Genomic DNA, 20,273 nt, shown 5'->3' on the forward strand with positions numbered 1-20,273 from the left:
TATCACATGATGAATATGGCTGTAGGAATTGGCTCCTAATCAAAACAAAATAAGACATTATTAACTATTACGAGATTAAGGAATCGCTTGATAGATTAGAAACGCAACTGCTTTGCGGAGTCTTTAAGCTTCTGCAAAGTGAAAAATCTGCTTTACTTGATATATCAGGGAGGCTGCAAAGGTGGCAGGAATAAAGGCCCATCAGGAACTCATGAGGCCATTTTTCTGAATGGAATTTAAGTTTGGGGACGGTTCAAAATCTCAGTCTCCAAAATGGCCTTCTAGCAAGTCCTGCTACCATGCCATTTCCTTCTTGCATCTCTGGGTTCACATCCAGATGGTCTACAGCAGGGGTAGTCAAACTGCGGCCCTTGAGATGTCCATGGACTACAATTCTTCTTCTGTCCAAAGGTGTCTTCCACCAGTTTAATTGGCTCTCCTAGATACAGAACAGCTACAATCTGGAGAAAAGGTGCCATAGGTTGGATGAACTTCCTGCAGCCTAAGTAGGGTTGCCAATGTCAACACCTGCTTGAAAAACACCTTGGGATTTCTGGGATTGAGTCTGGGGAAGGCAGAGTTTGGAGAGGGGAGGGACCTCAACAGGGCAATCGGGTTGCCATCCTACAGGTGGTGCCTGGAGATCTCCCGCCATTGCTACTGATCTCTAGACAATTGAGATCAATTCTCCTGGAGAAAATAGTTACATTGGAGGCATTGCACCATGCTGAGGTCTCCTCTCCTCAAATCCCAGGTCCTAACCCTCAAGTCTTCAGGTATTTTCCATTCGTGAGCAGGCAACCCTAGGATAATGCCATGTAGCACACCCATTGAAGGTAGGGATGTCAGACCCCTACTGGGGCTGGGGCAACACCCTCTTTGGCACCTCCCCCCTGTTTTAGGGTTTTAATAAAGCAGGGAAATCCCCCCCCCCTGTCTCCCCTACCCATAACTTGCAGATTGGTGTTTGTGGCTTGTTGCTGCCTGCTACAGTCACGTGCCCCTTCTCCCCGTACCTGAAACATGCAGATGTGGCACAGACTCACCACCATTGTGCACACTGGTTCTCCTCGCTAGAAACTTGTGAAGCTACTGCCAGCTGTGCAAATTTTTGTGGAAAAAAGTGGATATGCACAAGGACAATGGACAGGGCAAAGCTCCAAATGTTGGCCAAAAAACCAGAGCATTGCCTCCGACATGGTGGCATCATTTCTGTGTGATGTCGGCATGTCGGGGAGCTCCTGACCATGTCCCTGGATCTCCAGGGACCAACAACCCAGCTGGCAACCTTATCTGAAGCTGCCATAGCACACCTCTGTTGCCTGGGAGATCCTCAGCCCCCACCTGGACACTGGCATGCCCAAACCTATGGATACCAGCCTTGAAACGTTTCTGCATTAGGGTTAGATGATGACAATAATAGCATCAAGGTTAATGTTTCCTTCCGCCATGCCCTTTTCGGCCTGATTTTGTCCGGCTGCTACCCCTGATTCTTTCTCTTTTATATCTGAAGAAATTTCATTGGCCCAGGAAAAAGAAAATCAATGTAAATACAAGAAATGCCCCTGTTCTGGGTACTGCACAAAGCCTGCTTTAGACAGGATAAGTGTTGCTGTGTATATAGATTAGATAGGATTAAAGGACCTCAGTCTCTCTTGGAAATCTCTGTTCTTTCCGCAGGCTGATAAAAGTTCTTCTTTTCAAAGTAAGGTTCTTTTCCCGAAGCCTGATTTTTTCACAACCGTCTATTCAGGGCTCAATATGTATATGACAGACTCAAAACTGAAACCTGCATGTAAATTTTGCAGGGAAAACCTGCAGTTAAGGATTCCTGTAGGGCCTGTGAAATGGAGATCCTCTACCAGGCTTATGGTTGAGGCCAGTCTGGACAATAACTTGAACATCCATGGGCCTCCCCTGCTGTAACACACTCCCAGCTCTCTGCTCTTGCTAGCCCTCCTTTAAATCAGGGGTAGTCAACCTGTGGTCCTCCAGATGTCCATGGACTACAATTCCCATGAGCCCCTGCCAGCAAATGCTGGCAGGGGCTCATGGGAATTGTAGTCCATGGGCATCTGGAGGACCACAGGTTGACTACTCCTGCTTTAAATGAGAAGAACAGTAAACACCCAGAACCAGCTCTATAGTTTTGGAATTACTAATAATGATGTATTATTGATTTTAACTTTTTAACTGTTTTAATTGTATTTCATGAATGTTGTACACTGCCCCGACAGGTTTGAGAGGGGCAGTCTCGAAATGGAAATAATAAGCAAACAAATAAAAAAAAATACCAGGTTTGGGCTTGGAAATTCCTGGGGATTTGAGGGCAGAGTCTGGGGAGGGCAGAGTTTGAGGAGGGGCGGGTCCTTGTCAAGGTAAAATGCCATATGGACCAAAGTGGTGCTATATCCCTGGAGAAAATGTTGGGAGTTCACTCGCCTCCACCTGGAGGATGCCAACCCCATGTCAGTCTGCTGCCTACACATGATTTGTGTCTGTAACTCCCCCCTCCCCCCCCAAAAAAAAAGCTTTAAAGGAATATCCCCCCTCACAAGTCCAATTAGACTTCAACACTGAACAAATTTAAATGCACACTTCAGAAATACAAAAACACAGAACAAGACGCAGGGTCTCAAAGATTAAAATGTCTGACTGGTATCCCTACTACTGCCAGGAGTGATTAGGCCTTGTTGGCTGATTTAATTCCAGGCCCTACTTGAAGGTAGGCAGCTACTAAAATGCTGAAACCCTTTGTTGTACATATGGAGAACTTGTGGCTATTCAGGGTTTCCCCACAATCACTCTCTGGATTGCCTTAAGTAGTGAACATGAGGCATAAAACCCACATTCACAATATTGGATCCTGCGTTGACCAGGGGGTTGGGCTAGATGGCCTGTATGGCCCCTTCCAACTCTATGATTCTATGATTCTATCTGTTAATGGGATCTGTTGATTCTTCTCTTGGCAGGGTTATGAGGACACATCTTTCCTCTTTTTAGATGCCAGCAGCAGAACAGGGTGGCCAAATTTGATTGGCTAACTCAGGAGAAGGATTAAACCTTGGGTTGTTAACCTTCAGGTGGAGGTTGGAGATTTCCTGGGAATACAACTGAACTCCAGGTGACAGAGATGAGTTCACTTGGAGAAAATGGCCACTTTGGAAGATGGACTCTTTGACATTCTACCCCAGGGGTAGTCAAACTGCAGCCCTCCAGATGTCCATGAACTACAATTCCCAGAAGCCCCTGCCAGCATTCGCTGGCAGGGGCTTCTGGGAATTGTAGTCCATGGACATCTGGAGGGCCGCAGTTTGACTACCCCTGTTCTACCCTATTCAAGTCCGTTTCCAAGCCCTGTTCTCCTCAGGCTCCATTCCCCAAACCTTCAAGTATCTTCCAATCTTCAGCAGGAAACCCTAGTTAAACCTCATTTTTCTTCCTAATATTTTCTTCCCATAGAGGGACCATGGCTCCATACGTATGGCCTTGGAGATGTCTGATAGAGCCCTTCAAACATGGGTTGTCTTTAGGCCACACCCTTTCTTTCAACTCAGCTTCCCCACAGCTTGTTGTTAGGACAGAATTGAGGTGAGAGAACTTATACACTGCCCTGAGGAGGAAATTTGGGATGAAAACATGAGAAATCCAATAACAGAGATCCAACAGCAGGAAAAAAAAATCTTTAAGCAGCTGCTAGTGATTCCAGATAGTTCATTAAGTAAGTGATAATGTACCACTAATTGCAACTTCCCTTTACCTTCTCTCTAGGGGACTTCCTTTGAGTAAATACCACAAGAATCTAGCATATGGCCATTTGTCATTTTCCAAGTTATGCTAGTGGGGTGTTAAAGATTTTCTATTTATCTCACTACATAACTAGAGTTATTGAAGAATCCCACATTTTAAGATCTGGGTTTTTTTTTTAAAAAAATAAATGCAGTTGTTGTTTTTAAAATCACCTACACAACTCATCATAACACCACTGCAAGGAGAAGAGTGCAGCAATTATCCCCCTCATCTTCTCGGGTAGCAGGAAACAATGTGCGTCGCAAAGGAGACAGTTGCCATTATGTTTTGGCACCAAAGTGGTACAATGGAACAAAGAGTGATGGGAAAAGTCCCAGAATGATACTTGCAATGCAGGTTTTGTTCATTGAAAATCAATAACAAATGTAGGAAGAAGAAGAAGAAAAAGAAAGAACAAGTGTGAATCTTTAAAACATTCCCCTTCATGTTGCAAAGATTTGTAGTAGTCATGGCCAGCTGGATCCCACTGATAGCCTTTGCTACTGGCTATGCTTTCATCCTTAATGTGCATATAACAAATGAATGGGATGGTGGGGTGGGGGGTGGGACTGGAGTGCCTTCTTTCTCCCATTTCCCAATGGACGGGAAAACTTGCTTAGAGTAATATATACTGAACACAGGACTCAATTTTGTCAATTTTGGTTCGGAGTTCTAATGAACTGCTGATGTTGGCACTATCCATGGCAGAAGATGCTGTATTACTATGTACACACAATACAGAATGATAGCTTCTTGTGACCTTAGGGTTTCTCATGATTTTATGACGTGCTAACCCAGGAGTGTGCAAACTAAATGGGTCTATTTTCTCCAAGCATGATTTCTGGTTTGCAAACTGCAAGTCCAATGCTGGCCTTGCCAAAAATGCCACCTATGATATGGGTCAGGCATGCACATGTACACCTATTCCACCTTCCAAACAAACATGTACATGTTGAGAAAAAAATCAGAAATACAGAGGTATTTGGTGGGATTTGACTAGATCCTACTTCCACTTGTTGGTGGATAAACCTGATCTAGCCCAATCCCACTGCTTATGCACTTCAAAACCTTTTCTCTACACACTTGAGGTCTAGAAACTTCACTTTTATTCAATTGTGCTTTAAAGATTACCAGGAGTGCCTCTTGTCTTCCAGATATCTGAACTGGAGATATATAGAATATGTAGACCCCTGGCTATGATAAAGCATTTTGTTTGCAAAGAGAATTAGAAATGACAGGAGATTTCTGTTGTGTTTGTGCTTGTCTCTCTTCTTAGGATGATTACCATCTTCCACTTGAGCAGCTTGACCCAGAGTCTTGTTCAGCCCTCAGAATGGAAAGGAGGAGTTCAGCACCAGGATGACATCTTATGTGCAGCATTTTTACCTCCACAAACTCTAGTTACAGGTAGTGGGGACATTTATTGCTTAATATATCATTCTGAGGTTGGAACCAGGGCCTTCGTCATCTATATGCATGTCTGGGTCTACTGCAGCCTGGGTCGGCTTAGCTAATATGCTCTTGCCATAGCAGAATTACTCCTGAGACATGAACAAATTAGGGTTTCCTAAAGAACTTCTTGTGGTGCAGGGTGGTAAGGCAGCCGGCATGCTGTCTGAAGCTCTGACCATGAGGCTGGGAGTTCGATCCCAGCAGCTGGCTCAAGGTTGACTCAACCTTCCATCCTTCCGAGGTCGGTAAAATGAATACCCAGCTTGCTGGGGGGTAAAACGGTAATGACTGGGGAAGGGAATGGCAAACCACCCCTACTGAGTCTGCCAAGAAAACGCTAGAGGGCGTCACCCCAAGGGTCAGACATGACTCGGTGCTTGCACAGGGGATACCTTTACCTTAAAGAGACAAAGAAAGATCCTGATAGAAAAGAGAGTTGTAAGATTATGGGCTTGATCTTTCTGCTCTTGAGCATGGGTGTTCCCTAGTGGAAATAGGATTACAACTCTAAATTGGGAAATCCCTAGAGATTTGGGGATGGAGCCTGAGGAGGGTGGGGTGAGATCTCAGAAGGGTATAATGTCACAGAGTCCACTCTCCAAAGAATTCCAGGAGTATCTCTTGGGTTCACATGGAAGTTGGCCAACTTGGGGAACTAGGAACAGTGAAAGTCCAAGACAGCCAGTGTTTTTTTCACAAAGGTAATATCAAAGCTGGTGTCAAGAGTCATCATGGTGCCATGGTCTGGAAGAGGGTCCATTGCTGATCAGAAATGATCTCCATTTTATGCTAGAAGGGATACCTGGAGGAAGCCTGCTCTGCATTTAAGCCCTGGATGTGGGAGCATAGGATGCATCTTTCATCTCGTCACTGTAATGGAACTGGTCATACTACTTAAAGTTCATATTATCCCAACTGGCAAGTTGACATAGTGGACTCCATGATAGGACATTCCATTTGCACGTAATTTTCTCTTGCTTTTTAATTTTAATCATGTATCCTGGAAAGCCAATGGGGTTTGAGATTAATTTTGAAAGGGGAAAACTGAGGGAATGTCTCCTGTCATATGAGTGGCACAGCAGGTTCTGTTGAAGCTACTGAGTCAATTAACCTGTTTTTATTGCAAAAGCTGTTTGTGAATTAACAGGAAATTGATTGCTATCCAATGGCTGAACCTGTAATTGCTGCCTAGAGGGAATAGGATTCTGGGAAACCAGGTAGGCATGAAACTTAGAGATGGGGGGGATATTTAAGGAAAACTCTGCTGAAATGAGACATAAGCATTGGAACCTTGCAAGCAGTAAGTTTGGGTGATACTTTCATGTGCGACTTCTAATTTACAGGATTTATATTTTTTGTTGCATCTGAGATTATTTTTTTATAGCTGTTCAGCATTGATTTGTATTCCTCTGCGGAGCTAGCAGAGCACGTTTCAGCAATGTCTTCCTCCCTTGAAAAGACAGGAAACAAAAGGAGAAGAAAATATGTAATACAAAGTCAATGTTTGCACACAGCTCTCATTAACAGTATGTTGACTTTTTGTCTGATATAGGGAGTTCTGGTGGTGAAATCGTCGTATGGAACAACAGTACAGAAAATGCCTACATTAAACTAAACCAGAATCCAGGCAGCTCAGGTTAGTGCAAATCATTGTGGGACACAGGTTAGAGAGCTGAGCTGAGGACTCCCTGGCTTTAGGGAGGGGAAAAAGCACCTAGACCCAGGACTGCACCAGATGGAAGATTTTTCAGGTGGTGGTGGTGGTGGGGAGAACAGGGGAAATAAGGTTGCCTACCACCAGGAAGGTCCTGTTCTTCTCCTGGCATCACAACTGGTCTGCAAACAACAAAATCTGTTCCCCTGTGGTCAGGAGTGGCTTAAGGATTCCCACGGCCTGTAGCACCAGACTCAGTTTAAGGATTTGCAAGGCCCTAGCAGAGTACAATTGAGGCAGGAACAGTCAGAATGGGAGCAGCCCTCCCCAGTGGAAAAGGTGTTACTCCAAGTGTTCTGAAAGAGGGAAATGGAGGGAGGAGAGAGGTTATGACCGTGATCCATGGGGAGAAGGCGCTGCATGGATCCCCTGGAAGCATGGGGCCTGTAGCACATTCTATATGTGCTACATGGATAAACCAGCTCTGCTTGTGGGAAATGGCAAGTTTGGAGGGTGACATCCCCACTGAGCTCTCTTCTGTCTCCACAATGCACCACTCCTGGCTCTGCTCCCAAATCCTCACGAATTTTCCAAGGACCTAATTGCGAACCTTGCAAAGGAACATACCCTAGACTCTGGCAAGTAGAAGGTTGCCAATAGTGGTGGTGGTGGTGGTGGTAACAGACCTCGGGCATCTCTCAAGGTTACATAATGTTTGTTTATAGTGGCTGAGCTGGTGGAGATGATAGCTAGCTAGGGAGCTGGCTGGTATCCCAAAGGGTACCAGCTTTAACCAGAGACAAAAGTTAGGAGAATACAGATCAGATAATGGGTAAGTTGCCACACTGGGGAGGGGCATGGTACAAGTACTGCTGGCATTCTATGATCAGAACCTGAGATAGGTGATTCAGCCTCAGGAAGCTGCAAGTGAATGGTTAACTTTCCCCCATTTCCCCAATAATAAATGCTCTTGGGTAGCTTCAAGACTGTGGTAAGAAAAGTTGGCAGGCAAATACATGACTGCCAGCAGGGAAGGAGGGAAGATAAAGATTGCTGCCTTGTGTACTTACCTGATGGTGATGCAGGACCATACAAAAGGTAGCTCCAGGAATCACCAGGAACTCTATGGTAAACTATAGTGTTTCCAGAAATTCCAAGAGCTACTCCAAAAGATTGCTCTAGGAATCACCCAAAACTTTATGGCAACTCCCCAGAGTTTTGGTTGATTCTAGAGCTACCCTTTGTCACTTCCTGTATCTTATTAGTACATGAGGATTCTTTAAAAGCAAATTCCCAGCTGCTATTTAGAGTGGTGGGATACAAGAGAACCTGGAGCCAGGATTCCCCACCAGGGACTTGGCAGCCCTGCTGGGTGGGGGAAAAAACAACTATAACATCTGGGAAACATTTCCAAATTTGGAAGGGAGGTAGAAAGATTTAGGACCCCACCCCTCAAGAACTGCAGCCCTGAGCCACATTTGCCTTTCCCTACAACTGCATTATTGGAGCCAACATACACATCTGCATTTCTAATAATTAAACCCCAGTCTCATGTGTATTTTACCCCCCATCCCTGTATTTGCACGAGGAGCAGTGTTTGCCCGCACAGTGAGGCTAGTTGTCATCTTCAGAAACCTTAGGGAGCCCAGAGGAGGGGTCATGTGGGCAGACAATGCCAGACCACTAGCTCCTTAGGCAGTCATAAGCCCCCACAAACACACACACACACACACACACACACACACACACACACACACACACACCTGTAAAAGTGACTGCACAGTGAATGGCTGTTCTATATCCCAAGCAGCTCCTCCCGTCTCTCATTCTGCAGGATCAACGAGGCTAGGGAAATTTTGATCTATGAAATTACTAATAATGAGTTTCCAGCTAGGGGGGTTGTTTATGCCTTTCCCTTGCCAGAGTGACAAAGGGCCAGTGGGGGGATCAGTCTTCCTTAATAATCTCCCCTCCCGCTCAAGGCTGCTGCTCCGGTTTATCGTCCCGGATGCGCACCAGCATTTTAAAAACATATATTATTACCTTCAGCAGGGAGCATTCCCCTAATTTTCGCCTTGTTTTGGCGCAGAGTGATAAATAATGGCAGGCAGCCCTCCCACCACTGAGCCCCCCCCCTTGAGGCCGTTCATAACCTGAAAAATTTCATTTGGTTGAGAGTCTTCACACACTAATGGTTATCATATATTAAGCACCACGCCGGCAGGCAATTCGTAATTGTTCCCTACTCTACAAACTACCGCTTCCATTACGGAAGAAATACTGGTGTGTCTGAGGCGGGGAGGGGGAGAAAGGGGTGTATTATAGCAGGGGAAGAAGCATTTCTTAGTATGTTCGCAGAAGGGCTTGGCAAACTGGTTTTATGTTTCCAATGGAGCTTGCTTGAGGCTCCCCCCCCCCCCAAGACAAGTTTTAAAGAGACCGTATATTTAATCTTCCGAAACCCTGCCATCTAGAAGGCCTATAAAACAATAGGCAGAAAGATAAGGGGGAAAGGGGGGTCTTTTGATCTACTGCTTGTGCGGCAGCCCAGGGAAAGTCGCAAATTGGAGGGTGACTAGTTTTCACTGGATAAATAACCCCTAGATTGAGATAGGCTTTAAAAAGCTTCTAATGGGTATGACTGAAATGTCATATGGAGATTTCGGAAAGTGGAAATGTATAATGTTGTGGAGGAATAGGGGAAAGAATCTCTCAGTTGCATTAAAGCTATACGCGGCCTGGGTCCCATCTACCTGCGGGACCGCTTGGTTGCTTATGCCCCCCGCAGAGCACTCCGCTCTGCGGGTATGAATTTGCTGGTTGTCCCAGGCCCACAGGATGTTCGCCTGGCCTCGACCCAGGCCTGGCCCTTTTCAGTTCTGGCCCCAACCTGGTGGAATGAGCTCCCGGAAGAGCTAAGGGCCCTGCGGGAGTTACCAGCTTTCCGCAGGGCCTGCGAGACGGAACTCTTCCGCCAGGCATATGGTTGAGGCCAGGGCAGTTCCCCGTTAATCCATCTGAGGATCCCCTCCAATATTGAGATCTCCAACATCGAGATCTTCTGAATGTGATTTCCCCACCATGCTGATCATAGGGGAAATTGGGAAACTGGAATTGGAATTGCGATCATTGCCGCTTATCTGATATATGTAACTTGGGGATTTTACGGGGGGGGGGTATTGTGTTTTAATTGTTTTTATGTTGTAAACCGCCGTAAGACCTAATTGGCGAATGGCGGTCTAAAAATTCTATTCTATTCTATTCTATTCTATTCTATTCTATTCTATTCTATTCTATTCTATTCTATTCTATTCTATTCTATTCTATTCTATTCTATTCTCATACTGCCCTTTCTCCAAGGAGCTTAGCAATACTTTAGGGGGTTCTCCCCTTCTCTGTGGTGTCCTCCCAACGATCCAGTGAAGAAGGTTAGACTACGGTTGTCAATAGCTAAGTGGAGACTAGAAAACTCCTGCAATTACAACATAGAGATCATTATATCCCACTAAGGTCCCTCCCCTGCTCAGACCCCACCTATAACTGGCTCCACCTTCAAATCTCTAGATATTTCTCAGCTCAGAGGTAGCAACTCTAGATTCAGCTAGGGATGCCAACCTTCAGCTGGAGGTCTCCTTGGGTTAGAAGTGATCTCCAGGTAACAGAGAGTAATTCACCTGGAGAAAACGGCTGCTTTGGAAGGTGGACTCTATGGCATGAACATGTTAGGACATCCAGTGTGGTGTTGTGGTTAAAAGTGGTGGACTCTAATCTAGAAAACCAAGTTTGACTCTTCACTCCTCCTCCATATGCTGAGTGACCTTGGGCCAGTCAAGGTTCTCTTAGAGCTCTCTCAGCTCCACCTACCTCACAATTGTGGGAGAGGAAAGGAAAGCAATCATAAGCCACTTTGAGACTCCAGGTAGTGAAAGATGGCATATAAAAAATCCAACACTTCTTCATTTTACTCTGCTGAAGTCTCTTCCCTCTCAAGTCCTGTCCTCCTCAAATTCCCTAGGGTTGCTAGCTCTGGGTTGGGAAATACCTGAAGACTTTGGGGGTGGAGCTGAAAGTGGGTGGGTTTTGGGTGGCGAGGGACCTCAGTGGAGTATAATGCTATAGAGTCCACTCTCCAAAGCAGTCATTTTTTCCCCAGGGAATCGCTCTTGCCTGGAGATGAACTGCAATGTCGGGGGATCCCCAGGACCTTACTCCACCACAAAATCTCCAGGTATTTCCCAACCTGGACCTGTCAACCCAAGATTAGAGAAAGAGAGAGAGAGAGAGATTGGACTGAGTTCACACAGAGGCTATGATCTGAACTGAATCTAAGTATCCCAAACCCTCGTCTGAGAAATTTACCACTATGCCACATCTCAAAAGTGGCATAAGCAGGAAATGTATACCTTTAAAATATAATGAAAACCATTTTTTTGAAGTAAAAAAATACTTTTTTTTAATTCATTACTGCTCAGTCAGAACAGCTTTCTCAGTGCTGTGGTGAGCCCAAGGTCACCCAGCTGGCTGCATGTGGGGGAGTGGGGAATCAAACCCGGCTCACCGGATTAGAAGTCTGCATTCCTAACCACTACACCAAACTGGCCCTCTTAGGGCTGTTCTCACAGAGAAATTCTGTTGGATTTCTCTCAGCCTCACCTACCTCACAAGGTGTCTATTGTGGGAGAGGAAGGGGAAACAATTGTAAGCCTCTTTGAGACTCAAATAGTACCCAGAAAGGTAGGAAAAACACCCCCTCCTCCGAAAAAAGAGGTCAGGGTGATCCAACTAGGATTGCCAGGTTTCCCTGGGCCCCTGATGGGATATGGTAAAGGGGTCAGGTTCCCAGCTTCTGGTTGGGAAACCCCTGGAGACTGGAAGTGGAGCCTAGGGAGGAAAGGGACCTCAGCGGGGCCCACCCTCCCAAGCATCCATTTCCTCCAGGGGAACTGACATGTGTAATATGGAGATGAGCTGTCGTTTCAGGAGATCCCCAGGCTCCACCTGGATCGCTGGCACCCCTACTAACAGGATAAGAAAGGGGGTAACAGCGAGGTCAAATTCTGCAGGAACCATTTGCTCTCGTTGTGGAATATGGGGCCAGCGAGATTAACTGTCCTACTCCCATTGTGCCTCGTTTTGGATTAATTTCCTTGGTGGCTTTCAGAATTTTGAATTCAAATTTTATGCTTCAACAGATTTAGGAAATTCATCTTCTTAATCTTCCTCAAGCCGGTCTCAGCATTGCTCCGTCTGTTTATTTGCTCATGAGCAAGAAATCTCAGTAGGCCTCCTTCATCCCTTCTTACACAGGCTGTGTATTAATTAGCTCTCTGCATCATCAGGACGATGACAGTGTGGTTACTGGTGGGGCTGGTAATCTTCCCTGGCTGGAGTCCAAAGAACCGGGCGAGTATTCGTGCCGCCAAAGAGAGCTGCGGGGTGGGGGACATGCATCTTGCAAACTGTCTCTTCTTCTTCTTCTTCTTCTTCTTCTTCTTCTTCTCCTCCTCCTCCTCCTCCTCCTCCTCCTCCTCCTCCTCCTCCTCCTCCTCCTCCTCCTCCTTCTTCTTCTTCTTCTTCTTCTTCTTCTTCTTCTTCTTCTTCTTCTTCTTCTTCTTCTTCATATCGAACTACTTTTTAAATGGAGGCTCCTGGGCATGAGATTCTGCTATTCAGTTTTCAGTTCTCTTGTTTGTAAAAGAATTTCACCACCCAAGCCATTGGAAGTGCTGAAAGTCGCTCTTTAAATCGTGGCCATAACGTGAAATGCACATGCAAGCACATGCCACAGGCTATGGTCCTCAGTCAAATTGTAGCAGATAGAATCCAAGCAGCTCACTCTGCTAAACAACAGAACTCAAAAGTCTTTTGAAAAAGAAAATAAAAAGTTGCCATTTACTATTATTGGGAGACCTGCACATGTAAAATTCATGGATTTTCCCAAGAGTTTCCTCCTCAGAATAGGCCTCCTGCAATATCCTAAACAAACTTGCCTACTTTTTAGAAAAAGGCTCAAGAGCTGGTGGTTTAATTTGCCTTCTAACAAGGCCATCTTTCATAAGCTTTTATCCCGATTCATGAGGCAGCAGCAATAATAAAATGTATTGGTTTGACCCATAGGCCACCATTGAAGTGAATGAACGTATAAAACCAGAATTCTGTACAAACAATTGAAACCACATTAGGACTAAATTAATAGCTAAGCGACATGCAAATGATTAAAACCAGAACATGTTTTGCAATAGATTTCTCAATCTATATTCAAGCTGCCATGAATCTAGGATGTGCATGAATTTGGCTTGTTGCCAGGTGTGTGCATGCACCTTACTCCTCCCCACCCCAAGTGTAAGGAAGAAATCCTGGTTTAAAGTTAATTCTGGATATCTGTGAGTGGCAGTTGTACAAGTTGACTGGTCCTTTACTTCATACAAACATGTTTCTTAACTAGCTAATCTAGGAATCCTGTTTGGTGTGTGTGTGTGTGTGTGTGTGTGCGTATGTGTGTGTGTATGTGTGTGTGTGTGTGAGAGAGAAGGTAGCAAAGTTCATTCCAGTTAATCTGTGTGCCAACATTCATACTGTGTTGCAGCTAAGATCATATATATTTGCATGTATATAACTGGTGCCAAATTAGAGCTAATTTGGAAATTGCCAAATTAGAGCTAACTAACAGCAACTCTGTAGGGCTTTCAAAGGCAAGAAATGTTCGGAGTGGTTTGCCATTGCTTGGCTCCGTATCATGACCCTGGTATAACTTGATGGTTTCCCATCTAAACACCTGCTCTCTAGTCTTTGGAGATATCTCCCTATTTTGATTGAGTAGGGAAATCCTTCTCTCATCAGATCAATCCCCTTTCCTTGACTGAAATGGGAGTCTTCACCTAATTACCCACTCTTCCTTGCCAACCTCCCTAGTACTATTAAACTGTGTGTGTGGGAGGCGTGTCTGCTGGTGTGACGGTTGATGCATGCACACAGGTGCAGAGCTCTGTGCCTGCGTGCATGCATCAACTAGTGCGCTGGCACCCGCGCCTCCCTCCCCCCCTCCCCGCAGCGCAGCACTGGCTGCAACGGGTGGGAACGGCTGTTTCAGCAGCTGAATCGCACAACCCTAAATTTCGTGCTCTTGGGGGAGTAAAAGAGAAAAGACAGTCCCATAGATACACCAGTCCCAGATGGTTTAGGGCCTTAAAGGTTAGCACCAAAACCTTTAACCTGATTTGGTCTCCAGTCTAGATGCATCAGTGTAGAGGGTAAAAGGTTTCATGAAGTCAGGAGTTTCCAAAATGTGTTTCTGTGAACTTAGGCTAAGGGTTCTAACCAGGCGTCTGTGGGCCCCTAAGGGGACTATGGGAGCTCCAGTGGGGGTCCCTTCCTCAGGCTGTGCAGATAAAGGCAAGGGAAGTAAAATGCATGCATGTGCATGGTTGAGTCAAATTAAGCTTGTGCTGAGAATACTGTCAAAGACCTGCTTGTCCAGAAATAACAGTAAGGCAGGAAATACGTTGGCAATGCTTCTCTCAAACCAACTTTTGCAACCTTAAGATATCATCAACCAAGAGCCCAAAAACCATTGTGTCCCTCTTTCTAATCTCAGAAAGAAAATGCAAGATCTTGGCCAAATCATGTGCCCCTTTACACAAGCTAATAATCCTTTCAACCATTTAATGCAAACAGGCCTTGATTCCCATCACTTTCTATGTCCAATTTATGAAAGATTCTGAGAGCACGTGCCTGGTATGAACCGTAAAGTGTTTCACATTGTCCCCCTTTGGAAATTTTATTTGTAGATAGAAATGGCTGTAAAAACAGGTGCCTTACATTGTTTAAACCCCTAATGTGGCTTTACTTGTATCTAGATTTTTTAAAACACACACAAACACATAGTCAAAGTAAAATGGTTTGTGCATGGAATTTGCATATTTCCCAGAAATTCACACTAAGGGGTCCATGAAAGGTTATGCTAGAATAAAAATGTGTTATTCTTTATGGCATCATAAGACTCCTTTTGGTAAACGCAACTACTGGAAGACTTTCCACTGCTTTTTGTCGATACGGTACAATAATAAGCCTTGAGCATTTCCATTTAGATAAACATGATTCATTTTCAGTGCATTTTTTAAAAATCTAGCTCTTGAAGGACTTAGATTCCATTTAAAAAAATGTGCCGGTCCCCAGTCCTCATGGCTGTATTCCTTTGCCTTTGGGGAAAAGAATTAACTGAAAAGGAAATTGCCACTGACTCACATATGTTTTTCTCCCCAGGGATTCCCATTCAGCATGCTAACCTCTCTGAACAGGTTATTTTAACACAGAGGAGCACAAAAGCTTGTTTGGGATTCTGGGGAGGCAGCTGCTGAAAGAGAAGCTTGCATATCCTTATAGATTATAGACATTGTTGGCATAATAAAAAAAATGTATTTCTTTCCCAGACTGTAATCGTGACTTTCCTCTGCAGATTCAAAGAAAGGGAGTTCTACCGGCAGGCTGTCCTCTACGAGACGCACGTTTTCTGTGCCACGCTACTCCATCACTGGTTCAGAGAACTGCTGTGCCATTACTAGGCTGTGCTTTCTGGAAGCCCGGGAGAACATGTCAGTAACAGGTATGGGATAGTTTCAGGTTGGCAGCCGTATTGGTCTGCGGGAGGAAAACGAGATTCAAGTAATGGAATCATAGAGTTGGAAGGGGCCCTCCTGTTCAATGCAGGACAGCCTAAAGCAGGGGTAGTAAAACTGCAGCCCTCCAGATGTCCATGGACCACAATTCCCAGAAGTGCTAAATCTCAGATGCACTTATTTTACTTTTGCATTTGTTTGCCCATTGAGTAGGGGGTCCCCTACAGCAAGGGTAGAAAACCTGTGGTCCTCCAGATGTTCATGGACTACAATTCCCATGAGCCCCTGCCAGCATTTGCTGGAGGACCACAGGTTTTCTACCCCTGCTGTAGGGGACCCCCTACTCAATGGGCAAACAAATGCAAAAGTAAAATAAGTGCATCTGAGATTTAGCACTTTGCTTTCCATGTGAGCAAAGAGGGCCTGCTGATAGCTGAGACCTTTTCCAATAGAAAGAAACAGACTCTGTTGAGGCATTTAAGATGTATGGCCTGCAGCATATGAGAGCCCCTTCTTATTTTGGGCAGCTTTGAGTTAACTATGTCCGATATCAACAGTGAGTTCCAATAACCCAAATGAACAAGACTGTAGCAGAAGGCTGCCTTCATGCAGAAAGTCAGACAGAGTATTGATTTATATCCTGGGCGAGCTAGCAGAGCACTGCAGGATGTTAAGTCGTGGCGAAATTTGGTTCAGTTGGGGAGTTTCACAGCTGCTAATCCTGAGTGTATAAAATCATTTCTCTGCTGCTTTTTCCAGATGTTTTTTCTGAATCCAATTACTGGTGTGCCGTCCCCACCCCCAAGGCAAACTGGAATATTTCTGCAGATTTGACTTCTAAGATTTGGGAAATCTATTGAAGTAATTTAGGTTTCCTTGTTGTCTATCTATAAAGTACATAAAACTGACAAGCGGATGTTGGGTTTGCCAAGCAATTGCATCACAATGTACAATCTCATAGTCCCAGGTTCCACAAGACCATTTTCTCATTTCTAGAACTCTGGTAAGATGGGTGACTCCATGGATTGAACCATATTTCACTCCATTGGAGAGGTGCAGTATAAACACTAAAGTTAAATAAACGTACAATTTAATGAGCTTGTTCATAGTTGGAAATCATTTTTGATTCTGTAAAAACTATTGCATTTTGCAAGATAAGCTGAGGAAAGAAATTGCACCACTCTTTTGGTACAAGATTCAACTCTTAGGGCTAAGTACATTCATGTACATTACTACTCTTTGTTGTTGTTGTTGTTTTTTGGGGGGGTTGACTCTCTTCAGATAAGCTCAGAGAGGCATTCAGATTTCTCCGCAGGCCATTTTGTCCTAGCTACAATCTTGTGAGTCAGGATAGGCTGAGAGACCCGAGGCCATCCAATGATCTTTTAGGACTGGAAACCCTCCAACTAATTCTCCTTTCTTGTTTTAGGAGGAGCAAATTTAGTGTCTTGTGGAGCTGCTGGTTATGTTAGGTTTTGGAATATACAGAAAAGCCAATTATTGGGAGAGTATGAAGCTCATGGTGGAATAGGATCCATTATCATGACAATTGATAAAGCAAGCCAATACCTGATTACAGGGGATCTGGCCGGATGGGTGAAAATATGGAGCGTAGAGGTAAGTGGAAACACTTGAAAAGAGAGAAAGCTGGGATTAAAATAATAGCCAGAGTCATCCATAAAATCTCAGGGAGGGAGGTCACCCATACTGCTTGTAGCAACTTTTCTCCATTTCAGGCAGAAGGTCTGTACAATAGGATGCCTTTTTAAATGATAGTGTTCATTGATATTTTCTTGAACACACAGAGCTTATCTTCAGTCTGCTGTGGTGGCAGATGCTGCTGAAGCAACTTTGTAAAACCTGAACAGCTAATGAGATCTTCAGTGGCCCAATGCTGGGCAAAAGGCCCACCTGGTCCCGTCCACTAAAAATATTTAATGAGCACCAGGAAAGATGCTGGTGGCTACCATGGCAGAACTCCTGGTCTAGATGAGCCAGTGCAATTCTGTCTCTCAGGTTCAGCAAAGGCATGATATCTAGTGGTGGCTGTTTGTGAGAGCCAGCTTTGTGTAGTGGTTAGGAGTGCAGACTTCTAATCTGGCGAGCTGCACTCCCCCCATGCAGCCAGTTGGGTGACCTTGGGCTCGCCACAGCACTGATAAAGCTGTTCTGACCGAGCAATGATATCAGGGCTCTCTCAGCCTCACTGACCTCACAGGGTGTCTGTTGTGGGGAGAGGAAAGGGAAGGGGATTGTAAGCCGCTTGAGCCTCCTTCGGGTAGAGAAAAGCAGCATATAAGAACCAACTCTTCTTCTTCTATAAATATAGTTCAAAGATTATATGGCCTGTTGAGTTAGGGCAATTAAACAGAAATCTAGTGGCACCTTTAAGACTAACAGAATTTACCCTGTTATAAAGTTTGTATAACTTTATAAAGTTTTTATGAATCAGACTTCATTTCTTCAGATGTGTTTATTTGAAAAAAGGAACTCTGATGCTGGAATAAATGTTGTTATCTTTAAGGTGGCACTAGACATCTGTTGTAGGTTGAAGTCACAGACTGGTATAACTGTTCTTAAATTATTGTCATTGAAGATATTTTTATCAATGGCTCTTGGTTATGAGGCCTTCTCTGAACAGTCAACCTTTGAATGTCAGCTGCGGCAGGATTAAGAATGGGGGAAGCCAGCTGTCTTTTATTCCTTATTTATGGACTTCCTGGAAGCATCTTGCTGGCTTCTGAAGGAAACTGGATGCAGGATTAAATGGACCTCTGTATGATCCAGTGGAGCTCGTCTTGTATACCACACCATGCATGGTGAGGCTGATAACCCACTGGGTCTTTCCCAATCACTTTCTTCTCCCATCATGAAGGCAACGTTTGATTAGGAAAGAGCCATTTGAGTGGCTTTGCTCACATAGTTTGCTCACAGACTGCAGCTTTGTCAGATAGCACAATTGTGAGATAGGTCAAACCCTCTCAATAACCAAACTTCATTTAGGGAAATAAAGTGGTTTGTTGAAGAGAAAACAATTACCATCACTCTTCAGGGGGTCCTTGCCAAGTCTGGGGAAACCTCCTTATCAACTAAAATGTCCAACCCCTTCCCAACACCAAACGCTTTGAGTGCGAAAACGATTGTTGAATTCAGCTTCACGGTACAAGGACTGGGGGGAGATAGAAAGAGTGCTTGCACTCGAAAGCTCACACCTTGAATAAATCTTTGTTGGTCTTAAAGGTGTCACTGGACTTTATTGGTATAGGCTGTTTCGCTCTGCGTGTGTCTAAACATGACTTACTAACCCACTTTAGAATGGCTACGTGGCTTCTAGACACACACGCCACACACACACAAAGATTCCCAACTCATCCTTTTCCTTTGCTAGTTTCAAGACTTTTCTCTTTTGTACCTTCCACCAGAGCTATTGTCTTTCGTCTGCTGAAAACATGGTAACAACCCAGCCGCCACCTATGATAAGATCATTCCAGCCGCACGAGGACAGTGTCACTTACCTGGAAACCTGCGCGCGAAACAGTTGCCTTTTCATCCTGTCATCCTCGACGGATCGCAGCGTTGTTCTGAGTGACATTTATGGGGTGCCTTTTGGAACATTTGGGCAGGTAGGAAGACTGCTGTTGTGTTCTGTTTATTTGCATTCTTTTCATCGCCATTGCAGAATAACCTGTTGTCAACCAGCCCATTTGAGAGGGATCTACCCATCACCTCCTATCTTATCCTTTTAAGTGGAAATGGTGGGCATTGAACCTGGGGCCTTGTGCAGGCCAAGAAGTTCTACCACTAAACCATGGCCTGGCCTTAATGATTCTGTTTCAGAGACTGGAATTGGGACTTCTTGGATTGCAATTCATTCTCTTACCTTGCACTTACATGATGCTACCATTGATGGGTTTTGTACAATGTTCCTTTTAAGGAAGGACACTGGAGGATTGGAAATTATGTCCCGTCCTACCCCAAAGGTGAAAATAAGGACCAGGCAAAAGAGGAGAATGACATCAAAGTGAACAGCTCTGCTTCTGTGCCTTTTGTGGAGGAGGAGAAGCCACCTAATCTAGTGGAACAAGATGTACCTGTTACAGAGGATAAAGAAGACTTCTCACACACGTAAGAAATTTCTCTGAGAGGTGATTTACTGTGACACATTTTGAGAGAGTAGGCCATTAAGAATGAGACACAGCAGTGTTGTTATCTTTAGCTTTGTCTCTGTAGAAAATATTTTACATTTTGAAAAATCCTATCTTTCCTTGGGGTTGCCAACAACCTGGAGAAAAAAAGTCTTGTCCTTTTAACAAAGCCTTAATGGGACATGTAGTCTAGTCTACATCTCTAATTGCTACAACAAATTGCTTTGAAAATTGGAACTAGCTAAGAAGTTAATCTTTTGTCATGTCAGAAATGCTGGCATCACTCTTTAAAGGTCCTCAAACAGAAAAGTGGAAGGTAGACCTCACATGACTTACTCATGAGTAAACATTCCCAGAGCTGAGGCTTTTCCTGGCTGCCCTGGATCCCAGAGGACCAGCAGGGAGGCTTTTGTGGGCCTCCCACAACCAGAAGGTACATAAAGGCTGTGCCAGGAGGCAGCTCCCCCCCATGCCCACCAAACTGAAAGAGGCCAAGGTAACTTACTAGCAGTAGGGCATGCTCTGACCTGCCTCTTCTTCTTTATTTATTTATTTATCATGCTAATATAATGCCCTCCCCGGAGGCTCAGGGCGGTTTACATTATAACAGAGAACCTT

General features: G+C 44.7%; 1 protein-coding gene across 1 annotated transcript in view; it reads left to right on the top strand.

Annotated features, from left to right (window-relative positions):
- The window catches only part of WDR49 (WD repeat domain 49), a 125,163-nt gene that overhangs the window by 73,349 nt on the left and 31,541 nt on the right, over positions 1–20,273 (top strand). Inside the window, exons 11-16 of the mRNA XM_077348499.1 lie at positions 5,066–5,196; positions 6,794–6,877; positions 15,351–15,497; positions 16,940–17,127; positions 18,933–19,133; positions 19,445–19,635. Of these exons, the coding sequence (XP_077204614.1) occupies positions 5,066–5,196; positions 6,794–6,877; positions 15,351–15,497; positions 16,940–17,127; positions 18,933–19,133; positions 19,445–19,635 (942 nt within the window). The remainder of the gene's footprint in view (positions 1–5,065; positions 5,197–6,793; positions 6,878–15,350; positions 15,498–16,939; positions 17,128–18,932; positions 19,134–19,444; positions 19,636–20,273) is intronic.

The sequence above is a fragment of the Paroedura picta genome, chromosome 8 (assembly GCF_049243985.1).
Source record: "Paroedura picta isolate Pp20150507F chromosome 8, Ppicta_v3.0, whole genome shotgun sequence".
Lineage (NCBI taxonomy): Eukaryota > Metazoa > Chordata > Lepidosauria > Squamata > Gekkonidae > Paroedura > Paroedura picta.